General features: G+C 41.8%; 2 protein-coding genes across 2 annotated transcripts in view; both read left to right on the forward strand.

Moving 5' to 3' along the window:
- LOC138952270 (tryptophan--tRNA ligase, cytoplasmic-like) overlaps window positions 1-21,085 on the forward strand; it is a 306,357-nt gene that overhangs the window by 136,466 nt on the left and 148,806 nt on the right. The gene's annotated exons all lie outside the window — the stretch shown is intronic.
- Window positions 5,883-19,256, forward strand: LOC138952244 (uncharacterized). Its single transcript, XM_070323864.1, has 12 exons — window positions 5,883-6,141; window positions 6,901-7,037; window positions 8,680-8,778; window positions 9,732-9,888; window positions 10,336-10,381; window positions 11,269-11,430; window positions 15,545-15,600; window positions 16,071-16,208; window positions 16,620-16,791; window positions 17,436-17,546; window positions 18,165-18,383; window positions 18,837-19,256. Exons 1-12 carry the CDS (start codon window positions 5,963-5,965, stop codon window positions 19,056-19,058), a joined length of 1,698 nt encoding a protein of 565 aa, XP_070179965.1. The 5' UTR covers window positions 5,883-5,962; the 3' UTR covers window positions 19,059-19,256.

Raw genomic sequence — 21,085 nt, forward strand, 5'->3', positions numbered from 1 at the left:
GTATAATTTTCAAAAGAAGGCAAACAGATAAAATGACTAGGGTAATAGGTTAGGTATACCTGCCATGTGGGCACTTTTTCCACTGCTGTCCTCAGTCCTATACTTTTCATCAAGACTTGTCACCATGCCGAGTAGATCTAAATTCGGAAGTCTTCATGTGGCTGAGGCATATATCTGACATAGCGTCGATCTTGTTGTAGGTTAACCTCCTTTCTGAAACAAATGGCAAAATGCGATTAGTTATGATGACTACAACCTACACAAATATAAACAGTGTTTTGAAACAGAATAGTCAGGTTATACAAGCCACTTTACCTATGCAGCATGGTAACCCTACAATATGCGAAACATGTCGACTGCAGCAGCCTGGTTCTTAAAATAATTCTGACGGTCAACACAGCCAGAAATGCCAACAAAGACAAGAAAGCTGTGGCAAGGTAAGCTTACCAAACGTTACATAGCGAATCATATGATAGTGCGTAAACAGCAAACAGTAGATCTACAATCAAAGAGAGGATCGAGTCTGGAATGAAACGCGATACAGATCTAGCATTCAAAAACTGTCTTTCACGTTCAAGGAAGTTGTTGCAAAGTACTTAAGACTTACTAAATTGTACAGACAAAACCATGACAGTGCATGTTTTGAATCTGAGGAAAAAATCGTGATCATTTTGACTTTGAGAACAGATTCATTCCGTTTCCTTATATCTGCATGTTCAAGTAAATGGTGGACAGTTTTTTTCGGGCAGAGTAAACTTAACTTGAGACTCTACTGCAAGTCTTGAAATTCACATAAATCGAACCACGAGCAAAGACATCCAAACATTACAGGCACTTTAGATCAACTCATTTCACTAGAGGTGACTGCCTAGCACTGTGTTTGACATCCGTGTCTGCTGAAATAAAAAGAAATTAAAACAAAACGGATTAACAGTAGGTGACACGTTATCAGAGTGGGAGACACTAGATCTGTCTCTGAACTTACCGGGATACGGCTGCAAGATCGACACTGACTGCCGCGCTTTCGACAGCTCTTCCTCACGTGGACATTGGAAACACGCTGTGCAGATCAAATTGTAGGAAATCTCCCTTTGGTATCTTCTTTATTTACTTTTCTGGAGCTTAGAAACCGAACAACATGAAATCGTCTTCCCCGGCGAATCGGCGAGGTGAGAACTGGACCACAATCCTTCGCGCGACCCCTGACCTGATCTTGACACCTGACCTGCCGTCTACATGCCAAACACGACACAAATCAGTCAACTGCTTGTACCCCTTCAAAACCCCCCACCACCCGTTTTCTTTGGATACACGCTTTAACTACACACATGCCGACACAATGTTGATCATTGCTTCAATAATTTGAAGATGGTGCTTGAAAATTAACCACGTGAAATGAGTATTTCGGTGTTTAGCCAAAAATGTTAAAGTTTCTACCACAGACATACACACATACATACATACGCACGCACGCACGCACAGACAGACAAAGTTTACCATCGCATAGGCTACACTTACGTGAGCCAACTAGCCGTGTTTGTGAAGCATGCTGTTTACAGCTTGCTACCAACATTTGAAGGTCAACCTGGCAGCACAGGGATATTCCCTAGCTTTTGGTACTTTGACGATGTCTGAACCTTTATCGTTTATCTCAAAGGGATGATACCGAAAACAAACAAAAAGGCCCTCAGATCGCTTCCAAAACTTTTACCATAAGATTCCGCGTTACAAATAAGGTTATCGCGCAGGAGGGCAGCTTTTACTTTTGAAAAAGCTCAGTTAACTGTAGTAACTTACGCACAGACAGAGCACTCTTTGTTTGGTTACTTCCACCGAGTTACTTCCCTTGTTTGTGCACGTGATGCTGGTTACTAGGCCGCGGCGTCATAGACGGCGCTGGCCGTCTTGATGCCCGATGGCGCTTTGGACTACTTTTTGTTTCCAACGCGGAAAAGAAGCAGAGCCCTGGAGCGCGTTTAAACACTTTGATGTTATTAATAACTGCACTTGTGGTATGCTTTCGAGCAAATTGGATTGGATTGGATTGGATTGGATAAGATTTACAGTCCAGTGAGGTTACCCTCATGGAAATTCGGGCTGCTTTCTCCCCGGGGAAAGCGAGCTGCCATACATACGGCGCTACCCATATTTTTTTTCCTGCATGCGTGTATTCATGTTTCGTGCCGTGTGTGTCTTTACAGAATAAGATACAGCGGAATCCCCAGATTCGTCAAATTCGCCAGAAATTCCCCCAAACGGTCAGATAAATAGTATCCCTTTAATCTTTGCAGATACTCAACAAGGGCGTGCGTGACACTCAAACCAGGCCACCATCAAACAAAGAGAAAGAGAAATGGTAAAGCAGCGTAAAGACCGTGTGCACTTTTTGACGCACTAAAACAAAGTCGCTTGATCCAATCTGCATTTACCTCTCTCTGTCACTGTCTCTGTCCCCGTCCCTGTCCCTGTCTCTCTCTCTCTCTCTCTCTCTCTGAGTCTCTCTCTCTCTCTCTCTCTCCCTCTCTCTCTCTTTCTCTCTCTCTCTCTCTCTCTCTCTCTCTCTCTCTCTCTCTCTCTCTCTCTCTCTCTCTCTCTCTCCCTGACCTAGAACACAAAGACATTGAATGCATGTGGCTAGAGTTTAAACTAAAGGAAACAGCCCCTTCTACTCTTGTTTGTTTTCTTTACAGAAACCCTTCTGCCATTGGTGACTGGTACGATGACCTTATCGAGATGATAGATACAGTGTATAAATGTAAACCTCACGCAGACATCCTGTTACTCGGGGACTTTAATATTGACTTATTAAAACCTCAGCCTCGATGGGATGGGATTGTATCATCACTAGGTTTCAAGCAGCTTATAACTTTACCTACTACTGTACTAGAGTCACAGAAACTTCATCTACTTTGTTTGATCACATCTACTCAAACAACCACTCCTCAGTACTAAATGCTTCACTCGCAGATCTTAGCATTAGTGATCATTCTCCAATATTCTGTACTAAAACCACTAAAATGCCAAAATCAAATCATAAAGGTCACACAGTCATATCTTTTCGATCCTTTAAAAATTTTGATCGTGATTCCTTCCTATTCGATCTAAACGTAGCACGATTTGACCAAGTTTTCAACCACACGGTCCCTGATCAAGCATTAGAATGTTGGTATGACACCCTATTACATATAATAAACAAGCACGCACCTATAAAGAAAATGAGAGTAAAACATCCTAAACTTCCACCCTGGATGTCCAATAAAATAACTGAAGCCATGGATCAGCGTGACCTGTTAAAAAAAGCTAAACAATTCCAAGATTATAAAACAGCTAGAAATAGGTTAAAAAACATGGTTCGTGACTCAAAGAAAGCTTACTTTAATAAACTCGTTGAGAATAACCGGGATATCTTGCAGATCTGGCGTGCACTAAATTCACTCATCAGAGGTTCCACCTCTAACTCCACCAAGATCCCCCGTCACTTAACGCCAGACATCTTTAACTCTCACTTTTCGTCTGTAGCTACCTCTCTTAGCAACCCTGACAATGCCTCTCCCAACAACTCTGACAATCTATCCCTCTACTGCAAACAAAAGACGGCGAATAAAGCACCCTTTCAAATCCCACCCATTGCAGTGAACGAATTAGGACGACTGATTTCACAACTTCAGAACAAAAAATCTTCAGGACCTGATGAAATCAGCAACCACTTATTAAAACTCTCCCTTCCTTACACAGTTGACTCTCTCACATATATCTTCAATCTCTGCATACAGCGCAATACCTTTCCGCAAGCACTAAAGAAAGCTAAAGTTATTCCTCTCCCCAAATCCAAAAACACTTCTGATGTTAGCAACTACCGCCCTATTTCCTTACTCTCAGTACTATCAAAGCTTCTTGAAAGACATATTCACATTAATCTCACAGAATACATGGACCGTTTGGCCCTTTTCCACCCCTTGCAGTCTGGTTTCCGCAGTAACCACTCATGTTCTACTGCGCTCTCGCTTTTGACAGACAAATGTCTGTCAGCCATAAATTCCTCCGAGCTCTCTGGGGTCGTATACTTAGATTTTTCTAAGGCCTTTGACCTCGTTGATCATAAAATTCTCCTCAACAAATTATCACTATATCTCAACGGATCTGACTCTCTGTCTTTCTTTCAGTCTTTCCTTGAAAACCGATCGCAACAAGTCTATGTACATGGTGCGTACTCAAGAGAGGAGTCCGTGTTATATGGAGTACCCCAGGGCTCTGTCTTAGGTCCTATTCTTTTCTGCATTTACGTTAATGACCTTCCACTTCACTTCTCTGACAACTCAGTAGAATGCCACATGCTCGCTGATGACACAACACTACGGACACAAAATAGACGCCTTGACAATAATCAACAATCTCTTCAGCACACCCTTAGAGACATCTCACAATGGTGCTCTGAAAACAACATGGTCCTAAACCCTCTGAAATCTAAATCAATGGTAATTACAACACGCCAGAAGCATCAGTTGTTCCCCCTCTCACTAGATCTCACCATCAACGGAAACTCAATAGAAAAGGTTAGCGAACACAAACAGCTAGGCGTGATTATCGATGATAAGCTTAGGTGGCATTCCCACATTTAACATCTGTGTAAACGCGTTTCAAGAAATTTATTCCTACTTTCAAAACTTCAGTCAGTCATAACTTTAGACGCCCGAAAAATTTTCTACAACGCCCACATCAAACCTCACATTGATTATGCCTCTGTCATCTGGGATGGCGGTAGTGATGCATTATTCAAAACTATAAATTCTCGTCATCGAAGGTCAGCTAAACTCATTCTGCCTGACCCATCACTAACTACTGACGCAAAACTGACAGCCCTCAATATACCTCAACTTAAACAACAGCTTTTATTTAATAAATCAGTTTTCATGCACAATATCCTACGTGACCAAGCACCCGAACATCTAACTCACTTGTTTCAATCAACTCCTTCTCGGTATTCCACCTTCAAGCATAATCTGGCCTGCCCGAAGCCACGTATTGACATATTTAAAACTAGTCTTTCATACTCGGGAGCCTATGTCTGGAACTCCCTACCTACATGCTTAAAATCGATCAGTAACCTTAAAACATTCAAAACACATCTGCAAAAATACATTCAAACATCACTTTAATGTGATGTGCCTGGTTGCTCAAACGTATGTATTCCTTCTATCCTTCTGAAATGTGCATGTGTGTGTCTTGCGTCAACTTGGTGTGTGTTCTGATAATGTATGGTTGTATTGCCCGTATTGTGATATCTGTATATCACATGTCTGTAAATAATGATCTTATTCTTATATTACTATTATTGCGTGTGTCTGCGTTTTATCATAAAAAGTTTGTTCCTATGTATTCCCATTTCGATTATAACCATTTTGCTTAGATCAGGACTAGCTGTAAGAAAGGTCCTACGGACCTAATGCTATCTTTCCTGTAATAAAGTTCAAAAAGTTCAAAGTTCTCTCTCTCTCTCTCCTTCCCCCCTTTTCTATTTATCTCTCTCTCTCTCTCTCTCTCTCTCTCTCTCTCTCTCTCTCTCTCTCTCTCCTTCCCCCCTTTTCTATTTATCTCTCTCTCTCTCTCTCTCTCTCTCTCTCTCTCCTTCCCCCCTTTTCTATTTATCTCTCTCTCTCTCTCTCTCTCTCTCTCTCTCTCTCTCTCTCTCTCTCTCTCCTTCCCCCCTTTTCTATTTATCTCTCTCTCTCTCTCTCTCTCTCTCTCTCTCTCTCTCTCTCTCTCTCTCTCTCTCTGTCAATGTTTCCCTCATTCTTTTATTTTCTTATCTACTTGTGGTAAAAGAACTACTGCACTAACAAAGATTAATACTGCACAATAAAAAGACAATTGTGTGACATTAATTCCCGCCAGCCGTTTATCCGCTATTCGGACTCAAACATATAAACACAAAGAAAATAGCGAACAGGACAGCTTACGAAATATGACATCAACTGTAAGGTTGTGGTCAGTGGCCTGTCTGGTTATGCTGACCAGTGGTGAGCTGCTGCAGAACGGAGGGTTCGAATCCCTGGACCACTGGATCTGCTGGGGGGCGGGCATGCAGTGTGAAGTGACCACGTACAAACACGGCGGCTCTCACGCCTTTAAGGCGTCAGGAAGGTCAGTGTACTGATAGAACTACTTGTAAAGCAAATTCCCAAGCAGGTCAGTGTACTGATAGAACTACTTGTAAAGCAAATTCCCAAGCGGGTCAGTGTACTGATAGAACTACTTGTAAAACAAATTCCCAAGCAGGTCAGTGTACTGATAGAACTACTTGTAAAACAATTTCCCAAGCAGGTCAGTGTTGTACGCTGTTTGCTGGTAACGTTCGAAACTCAGCAATACAAATCTGAGAGGTTTTTTTCTGTTTCTTTAAAGTATCGTTCGGTTGTCAAATGATTCGTTTGTTGTTTAATTCAAGCCTCCGAAAGCTTTTACTTGAAGATTTCAGTCCTCACTTTCTTGACTTATGCCCAAATGATATTACTTCAAGTCTATAAAATTTGACTTGAGCCTTTACCAAATTTTATTTTTATTTGTAATTCAAAACATGATATTTGCATTGTCATTACGATCGTGATGGTTTTATTGTTCTCTTTTCAACAGGTCAGCTTCATGGATGGGGCCGTCACAGAACATCCAGTTTGTCCCTGGTCACACGTGAATAGCAGCGTATTATTGTTGTCTTTCCAACAGAACAGCGTCATGGATGGGACCGTCACAGAACATCCAGTTTGTCCCTGGTCACACGAGAATAGCAGCGTATTATTGTTGTCTTTCCAACAGAACAGCGTCATGGATGGGACCGTCACAGAACATCCAGTTTGTCCCTGGTCACACGTGAATAGCAGCGTATTATTGTTGTCTTTCCAACAGAACAGCGTCATGGATGGGACCGTCACAGAACATCCAGTTTGTCCCAGGTCACTCGTACCGGGTCAGCGCCTGGATGAAGGTGTTCGCTGACCACCCTGACCAGAGCGTCGACATCATGGTGGACATCACCTTCACAGGTCAGTGCCGTGTCTTGGGTTTGTCTCCGTACCGCATAATGTCTTTCGCACAGATCGAAAAGCAAAGGGAACTAAGGCCTCCACCACAGACAACAGTAAAGACATACCTTAATTCAGCCCGAAGTGAACATCGCGCGCGAAGTTGGTTTTTTTTTTTTTTTTTTGTTTTTTGTTTGTTTTGTATTTGCCAAGCACATCATTGTGGGGCTTTTAATCAGTAACATGCATCCGTCTACAATGTATCATCATTCATCCTTCAACATGTATCATAAATGGCAAGTATGAATATATATACAACATTAAGACATAACAGACAAACGAGAGAGAGTGAGAGAGAGAGAGAGAGAGAGAGAGAGAGAGAGAGAGAGAGAGAGAGAGAGAGAGAGAGAGAGAGAGAGAGAGAGAGAGAGAGAGAGAGAGAGAGGCGGGGGGTGGGGGTGGGTAATGATGGTGGTGGTATCATTTATGATGTATACTTTTTTTTTTTTTTTTTTTTTCTTTTTTTTCAAATTATCAAACGTTCCATGAACAAACTTCACCTCGTCTCGACTTATACAGTACTCACAATCTTCTAATGTCGCGAAGTTGTTTTATCCGAAATGTTAGTCCCGAAATTTCGTGCAGCGAGCTTCGTGAAGGAGACTTCGCGACATCGACTTCGCGACATCGACTTCGCCTTATTAATATCTTGCTTAAAGTGAGAGTTACGGAACCAACCTCATGCCACGTGAGAGAAGGAGAAACACTAAAATGAACACGAAAGTTTCATCCTCATGTTATGATATTCGTCTCCTTGTAGTTTCAGTTTTTATTTGATTATCCGTTGATAATTATAACATCTTTAAAAACGTGCTGGTATTGGGGATAGATGAAGAAGATAAACGTTTAAAGAATGCTTGACAACTGTTCTGTCGTGTAAGTGCCTATTTAATGTGGTTTTTTTGTTCTTGCCGATTCAAATACAAACGACGGGCGCGTAGCCTTGTGGTTATGACGTCGGCTCTCCGTGTAGAGGTTTCGGGGTTGGAATTCCGGCTGTGCCTGGTGGATAAAGGGTGGACATCTTTCTCTTAGGTCATCTTTTGTGCATACCTGCTAGTGCCTTGTTCCCCTTTGTACACTCAAGCACAAAGACAAGTACGCACGAAAAAATCATGTAATCCGTGTCTTTTCGTGCGTTCTTGGTCTTGTAATGTAAGCCATGTCTTTTCGTGCGTTCTTGGTCTTGTAATGTAATCCATGTCTTTTCGTGCGTTCTTGGTCTTGTAATGTAATCCATGTCTTTTCGTGCGTTCTTGGTCTTGTAATGTAAGCCATGTCTTTTCGTGCGTTCTTGGTCTTGTAATGTAAGCCATGTCTTTTCGTGCGTTCTTGGTCTTGTAATCATGTAATCCATGTCTTTTCGTGCGTTCTTGGTCTTATGATCATGTAATCCATATCAGAGTTTGGATGGTTATTAAAACACAAAAACGCCCACCATGAATCCTTAGCACACACATGGGTAGCGCCACTCTTGTTGCTGCTAGCTTTCAACTCGGAGGAAGCGACCCGAATTTTCCAGCAACAGGATTATAAAGTAAGCTCAGTTTAAATGAAAAATGAACAACAATTGCTTGTTTAATTGTTTGTTTGTTTGTTTCAGACGGCAGTCATCAGTACGAAGCGCTGGTCACTCACTACAACGTCAAGGCGTCAGATGGTTACGTTCACCTCTTTGGAGTCTACACCGCACCCACCAAACGTAACTTATGTAGTTTTGTTTTCATTTTCAACGATATGTTATATCATGGCGATCCTGTAGAAGGCAGCAACAGACTGACGAAAATTTGATGAAGAATTTACCAAAACTGGTTTTTGTTGTGTTTTCTTTTTGTTTCGATATGTACCATGTAGCCTAAGATGTTGCCGTCTTTCAATGTTAAAACGCAGTGATGAGTTCTATGGGGATAACGGTCATAGCACCAATAACAGGTTCCCCTCAGTCGGGAGTGCAAGGAAATATGTTTGAATCTACTATTCCGGCAGCAAGATTTTTAACGATTGTGTAGGCAATACGCCGCCAGAAAAAAAACATTTTGGAACCAAGAACTAATAACAATAATTAAATGTTTTCATTAACTACACTTTTTTCAAGCAAACTGTTCGTGTACAACCCGGAGACAGTCGTGGTATTTTCTGAGCTTTCTTTGAAAGGAATTACTTCAGTATAAACAATGTTCTTTCCAATTTTGATGAGTAGAAATATTTAACGAAACATCCAAGAACAACGTTCCAAATTATTTTTTCCCACAACAGTCCGTACGTTGTTATGCCCCCTTTAATATGGAGAGGAAAAAAACATACGGAATTAATTGAATTTCAACGTCGACTGTTTCGTTTTTAGCCACGATTTTCCTCAGTTTCAACACACTGCCACGATTTCGTCCGTCTGCAAAGTTTGGTACAGTCGAACCTGCCCTAGCGACCACCTTTTGATAACGACCACCTACTCATTACGACCACCCAAAGGGATCCCCGACGAGTTTTCCCTATTTAATACACCTTTCCAGAACGACCACCTGTCCATAAAGACCACTTTGGGGTAATCCCTTCGGTTATCGTTGAGACAGATTCGACTATATACTACCATAATTAGTTAACTTAATTAATGAATGAATGAATGAATTAATGGCATGACCCATGGTTTCTTTCCAGCCATCCAGAACACACGCCTGTACTTCCAAAGCGCTCCCGTTCCCATCGACTTTTTGGTGGATGACGCTTCTGTTACCGAGGAAACTGGCGGTCACGTGACGATTGCCGATCTCAACCACGTGATCGATCAGCAGAGAAAAAGCGACATCCATGTGCAGTGAGCTAACTTCAGTCATTTTACGGCTGCCTTTTACTTTATAAAGATAAATATCATATAACAAAGGGCTGTCCCTTTTGTCATCTTTCCTGTTCTCCAAACTCAGAAGCAATAATGTATGAAGTGAACATTGGATTTCCCTTCTTTCAGGCATGTGACGTCAGAGACCGACTAAAACTCATTTTGAGGCTCCTGGTCGAGACCACAAAAGAGTGCACGTTCGTGTGCGTTCAATCGTAAAGAATAAAAGGAATTCTAACCAAAAAAGGATCAATACATAAATGTCTTTGTATTGTTTACAAAAATATGACATTTGACACAGATCTAACACGGTCTCGTACAACAACGGCTGTCTCGATCTGTGAAGAATGTCATAGTTTGGTCAACAATACAGATGACGTATGTCTTGTGTGCCTTCCTCGGTGATGCCCTTCTTGTCTGTTTCAGTGTCTCTACAGCATCAGTCATCACCAAGGGAGACGTCAAGATACGTGTGAGTGCATGTTGTCCGTAATATCCCATGTATTCCTACCACAGTTCAAAGAAAATTACATGCAAACGAAGAAGTTGTATATATAGCAGTTACTTGAGCAACACGAACCTGTTTATAAAATTTCGCATTTTTGGTAAAGTGGCGCTTTTATCAATTGTTCTAGTAATTCTTCAAAACAGTCCATTAGAGTAAAACGATACATAAACGTCTGTTAAACGACAACCATCAGAGCCCAATTTTTCTTTGAGATGATATTGATATTGTATTGTATTGTATTGTATTGTATTGTATTGTATTGTATTGTATTGTATTGTATTGTATTGTTTTGCATTGCATTGCATTGTATTGCATTGCATTGTATTGCACTCACATGTATATTATCTACAAGTATTGTTCTGTTTTGTATTGTACTGTATTGTATTGCATTGCATTGCATTGCATTGCATTCACATGTATAGTATCTACAAGTATTGTATTGTATTGTATTGTATTGTATTGTATTGTATTGTATTGTATTGTATTGTTCTTTCTTTCTTTATTTGGTGTTTAACGTCGTTTTCAACCACGAAGGTTATATCGCGACGGGGAAAGGGGGGAGATGGGATAGAGCCACTTGTCAATTGTTTCTTGTTCACAAAAGCACTAATCAAAAATTTGCTCCAGGGGCTTGCAACGTAGTACAATGTATTACCTTACTGGGAGAATGCAAGTTTCCAGTACAAAGGACTTAACATTTCTTACAGTATTGTATTGTGTTGTATCGTATTTGTATTGAACTGCATCGACACGTTACATCATACACACGATTTCCTCGTGTTTTATCGAGGAGCTTCGATGCTGGCCTACACTTTACTATGAACAACAAAACACATGTTTGCCGTGAACAGGTCCTGCAAAAGAAGAAGTCGTTTCCGTTCGGCACAGCGGTGAACGCAGGCCGGTACAACGCCAACCTTGCAGGGGGCAAGTACAGGGACTTTATCCACAAACACTACAACTGGGCCGTGCCGGAAGGCTCGCTCAAATGGCCATTCGTCGAGCCACAAAGGGTAAGGGTAAATTACTCACTTTACTTTATCATTGGCAATACACGCTTACTTTATTATCCCATTGCTGGGAGATTCGGGTTCGCTTCCCCCAGTGAAAAGCGAGCAGCAGCAAGAGTCGCGCTACCCAGGCGTGTGCGCGTTTAGGTGTAATCAGCCACCTGCACTTATGGCAGCATGACAGACAAGGTCTTTGACGTGCCATTGTGGTGACACAGGGGTGGGACATTGATACCGTCTCATAGTCTGCACATAAAGTTGACCCGTGTCCGTCTCGGATTCGAACCCGTGACCCTGGGATCACAAGCCTATAGTGCTCTACCAACTGTTCTCCCCTGGGATCACAAGCCTATAGTGCTCTACCAACTGTTCTCCCCTGGGATCACAAGCCTATAGTGCTCTACCAACTGTTCTCCCCTGGGATCACAAGCCTATAGTGCTCTACCAACTGTTCTCCCCTGGGATCACAAGCCTATAGTGCTCTACCAACTGTTCTCCCCTGGGATCACAAGCCTATAGTGCTCTACCCACTGTTCTCCCCTGGGATCACAAGCCTATAGTGCTCTACCCACTGTTCTCCCCTGGGATCACAAGCCTATAGTGCTCTACCAACTGTTCTCCCCTGGGATCACAAGCCTATAGTGCTCTACCCACTGTTCTCCCCTGGGATCACAAGCCTATAGTGCTCTACCCACTGTTCTCCCCTGGGATCACAAGCCTATAGTGCTCTACCAACTGTTCTCCCCTGGGATCACAAGCCTATAGTGCTCTACCAACTGTTCTCCCCTGGGATCACAAGCCTATAGTGCTCTACCCACTGTTCTCCCCTGGGATCACAAGCCTATAGTGCTCTACCCACTGTTCTCCCCTGGGATCACAAGCCTATAGTGCTCTACCAACTGTTCTCCCCTGGGATCACAAGCCTATAGTGCTCTACCAACTGTTCTCCCCTGGGATCACAAGCCTATAGTGCTCTACCCACTGTTCTCCCCTGGGATCACAAGCCTATAGTGCTCTACCCACTGTTCTCCCCTGGGATCACAAGCCTATAGTGCTCTACCCACTGTTCTCCCCTGGGATCACAAGCCTATAGTGCTCTACCCACTGTTCTCCCCTGGGATCACAAGCCTATAGTGCTCTACCAACTGTTCTCCCCTGGGATCACAAGCCTATAGTGCTCTACCAACTGTTCTCCCCTGGGATCACAAGCCTATAGTGCTCTACCAACTGTTCTCCCCTGGGATCACAAGCCTATAGTGCTCTACCAACTGTTCTCCCCTGGGATCACAAGCCTATAGTGCTCTACCCACTGTTCTCCCCTGGGATCACAAGCCTATAGTGCTCTACCCACTGTTCTCCCCTGGGATCACAAGCCTATAGTGCTCTACCCACTGTTCTCCTCTGGGATCACAAGCCTATAGTGCTCTACCAACTGTTCTCCCCTGGGATCACAAGCCTATAGTACTCTACCAACTGTTCTCCCCTGGGATCACAAGCCTATAGTGCTCTACCCACTGTTCTCCCCTGGGATCACAAGCCTATAGTGCTCTACCAACTGTTCTCCCCTGGGATCACAAGCCTATAGTGCTCTACCCACTGTTCTCCCCTGGGATCACAAGCCTATAGTGCTCTACCCACTGTTCTCCCCTGGGATCACAAGCCTATAGTGCTCTACCCACTGTTCTCCCCTGGGATCACAAGCCTATAGTGCTCTACCCACTGTTCTCCCCTGGGATCACAAGCCTATAGTGCTCTACCAACTGTTCTCCCCGGTCAACTGGGACTATTTGAAACATACTTGTTCTTCTCCAGTCAAGCAATGGACTCAGTTTTAACACAGGCGAAGACAACAAATCTACGCAATCTAACCACCTGTCAAAAATGTTCCTTTCCCAACCCTTGATAGCTTAAAGGCACAGTAAGCCTCCCGTAAACCATCACAGATACTGTCAGGCTTTTACACACAGTACAAACACCCTTCCATTTGAACACTCACCAAACGGGAACATCCTAGGTGTTACGGAGGGTATTTACGTGAAAGAAATACGTGTGTATTAATTACTCTATCAGAAAAATGCGTGTTCTACTCTGTTTACTAACTCACTTCATCTCACACAAACACAACACTCAAACTAGGCACAAAGACTGAAACACGATTACTGCCCTTTGCCCTCGTACCTGTATTCAAAACATCACAACAAAAATACAAATATGATATCTCTCATACAATCAACAATCTCTTGCATTCACTATAATAATAATGATAATAGCTTATGTAGCACGTGGAAGAATAACCGTTTCTCGATGACGTCACTTGTTTCACACAATCCTTCTGTTAATCATGTTTCCTGTTAATCACAGTATCTTGTTACGCACATTTCACATGTTACGTATTCTCCAGTGGTAATTCACACTACAGTGACTACTCACAATTCAGCGGGTTCATTGCTGGATCCAATATCACGCCAATGACAGAATAATGCTCATGGTGATATGGGGTGGGGTTCCACCGGGTCCCAGAATTCCTGCGCTGCGTTACAACCTTGCGCCCACAATCAAACGATCCGTGGCGACAAGGAGGGGATGCCAGTCTTCTTCCATCTTCCCCACAGCCGAGAGCATCCTCTCTCCCACCGGGGTGCTGTGTAAAAAGTGTATGCTACCGTAAGTCTCAACCACTCAATTCTTAGATAAACTTCTCCACAAAATAATAATTCCACTCTTACTCAATACTATTCATTCATCCGTCAACTAGCTTACGCTGTTACAATATTACAACAGCTCATTTACAAATTACTCCCATTACAAAAGAACATACAACATTCCTTTCCAAAATGGCTGACAACAGCTCACACTTCTTCAACACAATTCACAACATTATTCTCACAGTCATTTCACAGGTCAAAATTACTGAGCAAAATACAATTCAATAAATACCTGTATATTCACAGCATTGAATCACACATGATTCATCCAAAACATGAGTCGTATAACATTCGACCTCAGTGTCACTTGAGCAACAGTCTGAAAACGTGGAGACACGAGCAAACACGTCTGCCTCCCGTAAATATCAGCACTGTTCTATTTAATCCATCCAATATGGCTACCTCCCTGTTAGCAATCTCTTCTCTCATTGGTCAATCCTAAAACCAGGCAACCAATGAAAATATAGTTTGCAAAAATCAGATCACCCCTTTTCAACAGGTGATACTATCGTCACGCAGTCAAGCCATGCGAATCAAAAGTATGGCAAGCTAATCTGTACATATTTGTTAAACAATTTTTAGACTGAACTATGTACAAATCCATTTGTCACACTAGGTGCCCTCCGCAAAGAGCGAGCAATTTTCAAAGAATGTATTTTTGCGTGGTTTATCTTACCCCTGAGCCATCGTGAACCCGTGTGATCAAGTTTCCCTTTTTCACAATGTAGTCGTCAGTTAGTAATTTGAATGCGACTCGCTGTGAGCTTATCTGCAATAGCACGTTATTACGTACCTCAGACTATGCACGAAACAAACGGCTGTGGTTCACAAGAACTCAAGCGATGGCTTTTGACTGTTCAGAGGAACTGGCGATTGGTATAAACCGTCGTCTGCTACGAGAACCACGACCTTGCGTGACCCTGCTTCCGGGCTTTTCTTTTTTCCAACTTTCAAAACTTCGAATTGTACTGATCTTGTCTTGATGAAAAAAGAATTCTTTTATGATTTAAGAATGTTTGTGTAACAAGCTGTCAATTTATTATTTAGATTTTAAAAGTTAGGTCTAGTGCCAAAACGCACCACGGTCCAATTGTGTGAGGAGACAATCCGCAAAATTAATTCTTTGAAAATTGCTCGCTCTTTACGTAGGGCACCTAGGATGTTCCCGTTTGGTGAGCGTTCAAATGGAAGGGTGTTTGTACTGTGTGTAAAAGCCTGACAGTATCTGTGATGGTTTACGGGAGGCTTACTGTGCCTTAAAATATGTGCAGGGACAATGTAATTCAGATACTAGCACATACCATTTTGGGGTTTATTTCAATCAACTGAGTTCATGTCATGAAATTATCCATGAAAGAAACGATTTTTGAATAAGGTCATGGTACAATGAACTTTTGATGACTGAATTTCAGGGGCAGCAAAACTACCAGCCGGCTCTCGATATGATCCACAGACTGCGTAGCCACGGGTGAGTGACGGATGAATACTCTACATTCCCTGTTTCTAGTAACAGTTGTTTAATTAAAGAAACAAACAAAAACAGTTATATCGATCTAATATGATTCCCAACATGTGATAAATAGAGAGAAAAAATGAAGAAAAAAAATGAGAGAGAAAATAATGAGAGAAAAAAATGAAAAAAGATGACGAAAAAAAAAACTGCCAAAATGGCGGGGGGAAACGGCCATCCAATGAAAATTTCCACACAAAAAATTGAGATCTGCGGAAAAGCAACCAGGTTGTTGAATTTGGTTTGTTCACTTGAAAAGGATCTCTTATCTCGAATAGAAGTCTGAACAGATCTGTGATGATCACACGTGTTTATACCGGAAGGAAAGTACGCCTTTGCTGTGCATGTCTCAAGGCAATAATAATCATTACACTTTTTTTCAATGCAACACCGTTTGAGTAATGTTACAAACATGTATTTGTTCCCAGCATCAAGGTGAGAGGTCACAACCTGGTGTGGTCACTGCCTCACTTTGTCCAGAACTGGGTCAAGGCGTTGTCCGGCAACGAGCTACGGACAGTGGTCAAGCAACACATACAGCAAACCATGAGTAAAACACACGGCCTGTGAGTTTCAAATTTGTTTTATCATATCGTTCTTTGGAGTATTGCATACTCCCTTGATTGAGCTAACGGCACGCAGAAACGACAGGTTCAATTTCAAATCATGCACACGCATTTCCAAAGTCTTAGATATGAGTTAGTGTGACATAAGTTTGGGTAATGTGGTTTAAAATTTTAAAAAAAATCACGGCTTCAAATCAACGCTTGTCCATAAAATAAATCCTGTTATCGGTGAGTCTCTGTATTGACCCACTAACAAAATAAATGCTCATAATTCATACGCCTAATGCAGAAGACTTTCAACGCCTCTGGCTTGTTCCTCGGTATTGTTCTAGTGTAGTTGCCAAAATATCACATCTAGGGGTGGGCGTTATCCATTTATTTCCCATGTGTATCTTGTCTTCAAACGGACAGCCTGGAGCACTGGGACGTGAACAACGAGAACCTGCACGGCACGTGGTTCCAGGACCGACTGCACGACCCTGACTATGACCTGGAGTTGTTCCGCATTGCGCATCAAGCTGATCCCAACGTCAAGCTCTTCCTCAACGATTTCAACGTCGTGGCTTCGGGTGCCTCCACAAACGTACGATTTTAATTAGTGGTACAGTTATTTTAGTTTAAAATCGTAGTGGTACATTTAATTTTTTTTTTTACATCGTTTTAATCAGTGGTACATTAGTTTTAGTTTAAAATCGTACGAACGATTTTAATCAGTGGCACATTATTTTAGTTTAAAATTGTTTTAATTAGTGGTACATTTATTTTAGTTTAAAATTGTTTTAAATCAGCGGTACATTAATTTTAGGTTAAAATCGTAATTTACCAGAACTTCTGTTTCTGTTGCATGGCGAGAACAGATCCAATTATTCTTGCTGATGTTCATAATTGTGCGAATGAGGTTTACTTCCGTTTAGTTCTCAGATGAACTTAAAGTGCTTTGCACTTGCTTGATCAAAGCCTTATTTTATTGACTCGTACACTTTTCTCACTCTTTCTTTTTCCATGTTGACGCTTCCTTTGCGCAAGAAGTTTGCTATTTGGACATTGCACGAGCGTATACTAACACAAGGCTGAGACGCTTGGAGTCAGTGCTCTTATCTATACAGCAAACGCCATCACAATGTAAAACCGGTCTCATATTTTCATGCAAATACTAAATATAAGTTCTTTTTATTTTTCTCCTTTAAAAGATAAAAGTTAGCCTGACACGTCACCATGTAATTGCAGGACTACCTGGAGCAGGCTCAGCAGGTGAAGAAGGCAGGTGTGGGTCTGTCCGCTATCGGCGTCCAGTGTCACTTTGGGGACGAGGTCGAGCCAGACATTTCGGCCATAAAGGTAACATATCTCTTAGAATGAGTTAAAACAACAAAGTCTACGAGTTTAGACACATTTTCGGGTTTGAGCTTGCTTCTTTGTGGAAATAAGATTTGTTTTTGAATGTCACCAAGTTCCTAAAAAAAACTTTTCGTGAAGCCAAACCGAGGCCTATAAATGAAGTGGTGTTGAGGTGGTCTCACATTTATATTGATGTGTGTGTGGTTTTTTGTTTTTTTTTAAGATTCTGGACTTATCTGTTCTGGCTTCTCTGTGAGTGCACTGACTTTCAGAACTATACTGTAAATGATTGATTAATGGTGCAGTACGCACGCATATAAAGCCGAACCGAATGTAACCGCCCCTAGGTAAAGAGACCTTACGATGCCATTTCACAAAAACATGTAAATGTCGACAAGTATCACTTCCTGGTTTTGATTCTATTATAAAACGTTTGGGTTGACGAATTATATGTTCGATAACACATAGAATCTCGCATCCTATTTCTTACTTCATCTATGTTTATTTTTGTTTACAATAGTCTTTGACGTGAACGGTTACGCACACATGGACTCGCACTTAATTATTATCTGACCTTCAAGGCGATGTCAACAAAATCGTTATCTCATCTTATTCCAGCGACGTCTGGACACACTAGCTGGAGCCGGACTGCCCATCTGGGTGACAGAACTGGACGTCATGTCAGCGGACGAGAACAGGAGGGCGGACTTCTACGAGCACGCGCTGAGAGCTCTTTACGGGCACCCCGCTGTGGAGGGCATCTTGATGTGGGGATTCTGGGACCAGTCTCACTGGAGGGGAGAGAAGGCTGCCCTTGTCAAGGGAGATAATTTGCAGGTACATGAGCGGGATAACAAAGCGGTAATGCTATTATTTTCCAATGTAACAGGAGACTTTTTCAGAACAGGTCTTGAAATAAAGTTTGCATCTTTGTTTCACTGAGAGAAAACGTGGCTTCACGAGGCACGTTGGGTTTTGACATGGTTGCTGATTGGTCTCTCTGTCTCTCGCTGTGTGTGTGTGTGTGTGTGTGTCTCTCTCTCTCTCTCTCTCTCTCTCTCTCTCTCTCTCTCTCTCTCTCTCTCTCTCTCTCTCTCTCTCTCCCTCTCGTCAATCTTCATCTTCTTTTTGTTCTTCTACTTCTCCCTATGCTTACATGCTATTTTGCATGACATTTATGTCTTGATCGTCATTGTGTTCTTGCTTCATAAACAGTTCTCAGCGCAATGTGCATTACTGGTGAAAGGTTGTAACGTGAGATAACTCGATCTGTTGTGATTCTTCTCTCAGATGACGGCGGCAGGACATCGTGTCCTTGACCTTTACGAGAACCAGTGGATGACGGACGAGACTCACACACTGCCGCACTCCGGAAACCAGGTCTCTGTGCGTGGTTTTCATGGCGACTACGAGGTGCACGTGATCTACCAAGGGACAGAACTGAGTAGTTTAAGACAGACGTTTACTTTGGGAAAGGGACCTCACTCTGTCAGTGTCCATGTTCAAAAGTAATCGAAATGAAAGAAATTTAGCTATCACTTTATGTTTTGTGTTATTGTCATATCGACAAGGTTGTGTGTTGTGTCGGTTTGTTTTGCCTCTTGACTTTTTCTTGAAGAGATTATACCATCTGGACATATCTACATAATTATGTTTCCTTGACTATGTTCGCAATGAGCTTTGGATAAAAATAAAGAATTTAGGAAGTAAGCATGTTTTCACCTTTCTTTTGTCGTCTCTATTCCTTTGTTGTTCTGGTTGATAATCTCAGGCCTCTCTCTCTCTCTCTCTCTAAGAAACAAAGGAATAAAGTGACAGAATTAACACGTCAAGCAAAAGCAAATTACTTTAATACATTAATCGAGGACAAGAAAGATATTGCAACTGTTTGGCGTGCTGTTAATAACATATTAGGTAAATCTAAACAGAACTCAAATCGGTCTGCCACAACCATCTCCCCTGAAGATTTTAATAACCATTTTTTGTCCCTTGCCAATAGGCTAAATGAATCTGCAAAATGCGACAGTCCTGATTCTGACCTTGAAGTCTCTCTCACAAAATTACATGATTTTTGCAATGACAAATGTAAACCGGACGATTTTTTTACTATTCCAGACATAGCAGTGCATGAGGTAGGTAAGGCGCTAGAAGGCCTTGAGAATAAAAAGTCCATGGGTCCTGACAAGATTCCTCCTTACTTGGCCAAATTAGCTCTACCATATATTGTGGAGCCACTCACCTATGCGTATAATCTCTGCATAAAGCAAAATACTGTACCTAGTTTACTAAAAAGAGCAAAAGTAATTCCACTCCATAAAGGCGGAAATTTATCCGACCCAAATAATTTTAGACCCATTTCCTTATTACCCATTTTATCCAAACCATTGGAAAAACATATTCACAAACATTTGCTCGCGTACATAGAAAGCAGAAACCTTTTCCATCAATTTCAATCTGGTTTTCGAACAAATCACTCTTGTCACAGCGCCCTTACCACGCTATGCGACACCTGGTTGTCTGCAACAAACCGATCTGAAATCAGTGGTGCTGTGTTTCTCGACTTTAAAAAAGCGTTTGATCTTGTTGATCATTCAATTTTACTGAAGAAATTACAGTTGTATCTCAGAAACAGTTCAGTGTGTAACTTTTTTGCTTCCTATTTACAGGACAGATCTCAATATACTGCCCTAAACTGTAAAATATCTACTGAGGAGACTGTGAAATGCGGGGTGCCTCAAGGGTCAGTGCTTGGGCCGATCTTGTTCTGTCTGTATATCAATGATCTGCCACTGCACATTTCTGACAGTAATGTAAGAAGTGATTTTTTTGCTGACGATTCTTCTCTTCACTCAAGTGGAAAGTCTGTTACAGTAATAGAGTCCTCCCTTCAAACAGCTTTAAACGATGTAAATAACTGGTGTAGTGCTAATGCTATGCTTGTCCATCCAATAAAAACTAAAAGTATGGTAATTGCAACCAGACAAAAACATCAGATTTCTCCACTCAAACTAAATCTTACTATTGGTACGCAATCAATTGAACAAGTTCAACAGCATCGCGTTTTAGGGGTAATTCTTGATTGTGAATTCAAGTGGCAGGCACAAATACAGCATATTTGCAAGAAAGTAGCCAAGAACGTTTTCCTCCTATCCAAGTTAAAGCTATATACCGACAGAAGGACTCTGGAAATGTTCCACCATGCTCATGTAATGCCTCACATTAATTATGTTTCGACGCTCTGGGATGGCAGCAGTGATGTCCACTTGAAAAAGTTAGACTCTCTCTATCGTCGCTCGGCCAAACTCATCGTAAAGGATAATGCCTCAACAGATATGAAATTAAAAATGCTTAACTTTCTTCCACTGGAAAAGCATCTCAAGTTAAACAAAGCCATTTTCATGCATAAATTGTATCACGGTAAAGTGCCGATTTACATTACATCATTATTTAATAAAGCTACCCACAGATATGGGTCGGTCAACTTGATCCCACCAATTCCACGAATTGACCTGTATAAGACCAGTCTTGCTTTTTCGGGT

This window comes from Littorina saxatilis, linkage group LG17, assembly GCF_037325665.1.
Source record: "Littorina saxatilis isolate snail1 linkage group LG17, US_GU_Lsax_2.0, whole genome shotgun sequence".
In the NCBI taxonomy this organism is placed as follows: Eukaryota; Metazoa; Mollusca; class Gastropoda; order Littorinimorpha; family Littorinidae; genus Littorina; species Littorina saxatilis.

What these genes read in the sequence shown, in the direction of transcription:
- LOC138952244 (XM_070323864.1), top strand. Translation starts at nt 5,963, where the DNA reads ATGACATCAACTGTAAGGTTGTGGTCAGTGGCCTGTCTGGTTATGCTG. An exon ending in AGGGAGACGTCAAGATACGT is followed by an intron (nt 10,382 to 11,268) that starts GTGAGTGCATGT and finishes TGCCGTGAACAG; the next exon opens with GTCCTGCAAAAGAAGAAGTC. An exon ending in TCAAGGGAGATAATTTGCAG is followed by an intron (nt 18,384 to 18,836) that starts GTACATGAGCGG and finishes TTCTTCTCTCAG; the next exon opens with ATGACGGCGGCAGGACATCG.